Source organism: Pipistrellus kuhlii, unplaced genomic scaffold (assembly GCF_014108245.1).
Source record: "Pipistrellus kuhlii isolate mPipKuh1 unplaced genomic scaffold, mPipKuh1.p scaffold_m20_p_96, whole genome shotgun sequence".
Taxonomy (NCBI): domain Eukaryota; kingdom Metazoa; phylum Chordata; class Mammalia; order Chiroptera; family Vespertilionidae; genus Pipistrellus; species Pipistrellus kuhlii.
In genome coordinates this window covers 710,446-713,049 of record NW_023425602.1, presented here as the reverse complement: position 1 = coordinate 713,049, position 2,604 = coordinate 710,446, and the positions used below count along the sequence as shown (strand labels likewise).

Genomic DNA, 2,604 nt, shown 5'->3' with positions numbered 1-2,604 from the left:
CAACCACTGAGCCATGCCAGCAGAGCATTTTAATTGCAATTTTGATGTGATTGTGAGAGGTGGCAAGTTCTGGTATTTACCTACCCTGCCATCTTGATTCTCCCACAACTCATTCCTTTTAAAGAAAATATTTGAAATATAAAGCTGTATCAGATTTGTTTTCAAACTGTGCAGTGTCTCTTTCTTGTGCAATTACTACCCTACCGAATGTGTCTTTAGATGACGCTATCCTGGTGGTATTTTCCGTAGCAACCAAACTTGCCTGGTATAGTATGGGGCTGCATCCTGGCAGGGAAATTTAAATCAGGTTCTTAAAAAAGAAAAGAAACAAAAAAAAATAAAAAAATAAAAAAAAATAAAAAAAAAATAAAAAAAAAAATAAATCAGGTTCTTGTTGGTGCAAAGTACAAATTACTTATGTATGGGGTGGTAGGTTTTATCTTCACTTGTCTCTGATGCAATTTATACAAAATCATTGTTTTATTAACTGACTATCACTCTGTAATTGGAAAAAAAAAGTTGCAGCTTTTTTATTGACATCCCAAATGCTTCTAAGTAATTACAATTTTTAATTTAAAATAACCCATTCAGCAGAAACCAGTTTGGCTCAGTAGATAGAGCGTCAGCCTATAGACTAAAGGGTCTCAGGTTCGATTCCGGTCAAGGGCATGTGCCTTGGTTGCGGGCACATCCCCAGTAGGGGGTGTGCAGGAGGTGGATGATCAATGTTTCTCTCTCATTGATGTTTCTAACTCACTATCCCTCTCTCTTCCTCTCTGTAAAAAAAAAATCAATAAAATATATTTTTAAATAAATAAATAAATAGAATAAAATACAACTAAAATACAAAATGGACATTACCCATAACTACAGGAAAGTCGACTGATTGCAAATTCTACAACAAGAAGGAAAGAGAAAACCTGAAGGAAAATCAGAGGAGCTGTAAAAGCCTAAGGTACTGAGACATGTTGCGCACGCAGAGAGGATGGAGCTGGAAAGGAGGGGAAGGCTGAGTGCCTGGCTGGCGTTCCCTAGCGGGAAGGAGATAAAAGCTCCAGACTGTGCTGAACCCCAGTTCCGACTGCACTGAACCCCAGTTCTGAGGGAGACGCTGGGGATCCAGACACATAAGAAGGGAGCCGGGGCTGTGAGGCAGAACCTCAGGGGAGCGGCGAAAGGCAGTCCCAGAGGCGCGCACATTACGCGCAGAGGACGGACTGTTGACTCGGCTGCTACATTGCCCTGGCGGGAAGGAGACAAAAGCTCCGGGTTGCTCTGAACCCCACTTCCAACCCCACTTCCAACTGAACTGAACCCCAGTTCCAGGCTCATTGGGGGAGAGTCTAGACTGTTTGGTAGTGGGCGAAACTCGAGGGCACCTTTCTCTCAGAGGTGCTTGCAGCAGAGTACTGAAGGACACTGAGGAACACTGAGACTCAGGAGCCTCATAGGGCGGGGCTGACGGAAGTCAAGGCTGTAGGCTCAACCCTGAAACTCCGCCCCAGCCAAACTAAACAAAGAGACTTTTAAGGATTCCAACTCAGGGAAGCTGCGAAAATGCCGAGACAAGAAAACAAATGAAAGAAAAGGAGGACAAAAAGTGGATGGATATAGAGTTCAAAACCACTTATAAGGTTTTTCAAGAATTTCCTAGAAAAGGCCAATAAAATAAATGAGACCTATGAGGATATGAAAAGGGATCAACTAGAAATAAAGAATACATTGTGGTTCGCTGTCAGGCCTTGCGGAGCATGGAGGTGCTGCTATGGCTTCCAGCGAGGTCGGGTGAACGCTGGCAGCTCCGAGAATGAAGCCCCAGAGATTCCAGACAACGTGGGAGACTGGCTTCGGGGCGTCTACCGCTTCGCCACGGATAGGAATGATTTCCAGAGGAACTTGATCCTCAATTTGGGACTTTTCGCTGCAGGAGTTTGGCTGGCCAGGAATTTAAGTGACATTGACTTAATGGCACCTCAGCCAGGGATGTAGCCAAATAGATACATGAAACTCAAGATGTACTTGAACTTCCAAACACGGAGCCTCTGATCTGTGACCATCACAAGACTCGCCCTGGTGGCAGCTGAGGTTTGATACAGATGGCTGCCTTCCCCGCCCTGCCCACTTTCCTGCGGAGAGTACTCAGAATCCACTCTGGTCAGCAGTCAGGCTTCAGCTAACGTGATGTCCTGTTTTGTACAGTTCTGTACATAATTTCTAAGTTTCTGTAGAGAGTGATCTTTGCTCTTTCTTGAGGAATAACCTGATGGTATTTTAACAATGATCTGAAGAAAGAAAAAAAAAGACTGCACACAAAGACAGCCAAAAAAAAAAAGAATACATTGTCTGAAATAAAAAATATATATATATATATTATAAAGTCCTAAAAACAGAATGGAAGATCGCAAGAATCAGGTCAAAGATTTGGAACACAAAGAACCAGAAGACACTCCTCCACAGAAGCAAGAAGGCAAGAGAAACCAGAAAGTTGAAGATAGTGTAAGAAACCTCTGGGACAGCGTCAAGTGAACCAACATCAGAATTATGGGGGTCCCAGAAGATGACAGAGAGCAAGATACAGAAAACATACTGAAAGAAATAGTGACA

At 43.2% G+C, this 2,604-nt stretch overlaps 1 protein-coding gene across 1 annotated transcript; it reads left to right on the top strand.

Annotated features, from left to right (window-relative positions):
- The first annotated feature begins 421 nt into the window (after positions 1–421).
- LOC118714080 (mitochondrial import receptor subunit TOM6 homolog) lies at positions 422–2,318 on the top strand. Its single transcript, XM_036428994.1, has 2 exons — positions 422–429; positions 1,740–2,318. Exons 1-2 carry the CDS (start codon positions 422–424, stop codon positions 1,987–1,989), a joined length of 258 nt encoding a protein of 85 aa, XP_036284887.1. The 3' UTR covers positions 1,990–2,318.
- Positions 2,319–2,604: the final 286 nt, after the last annotated feature.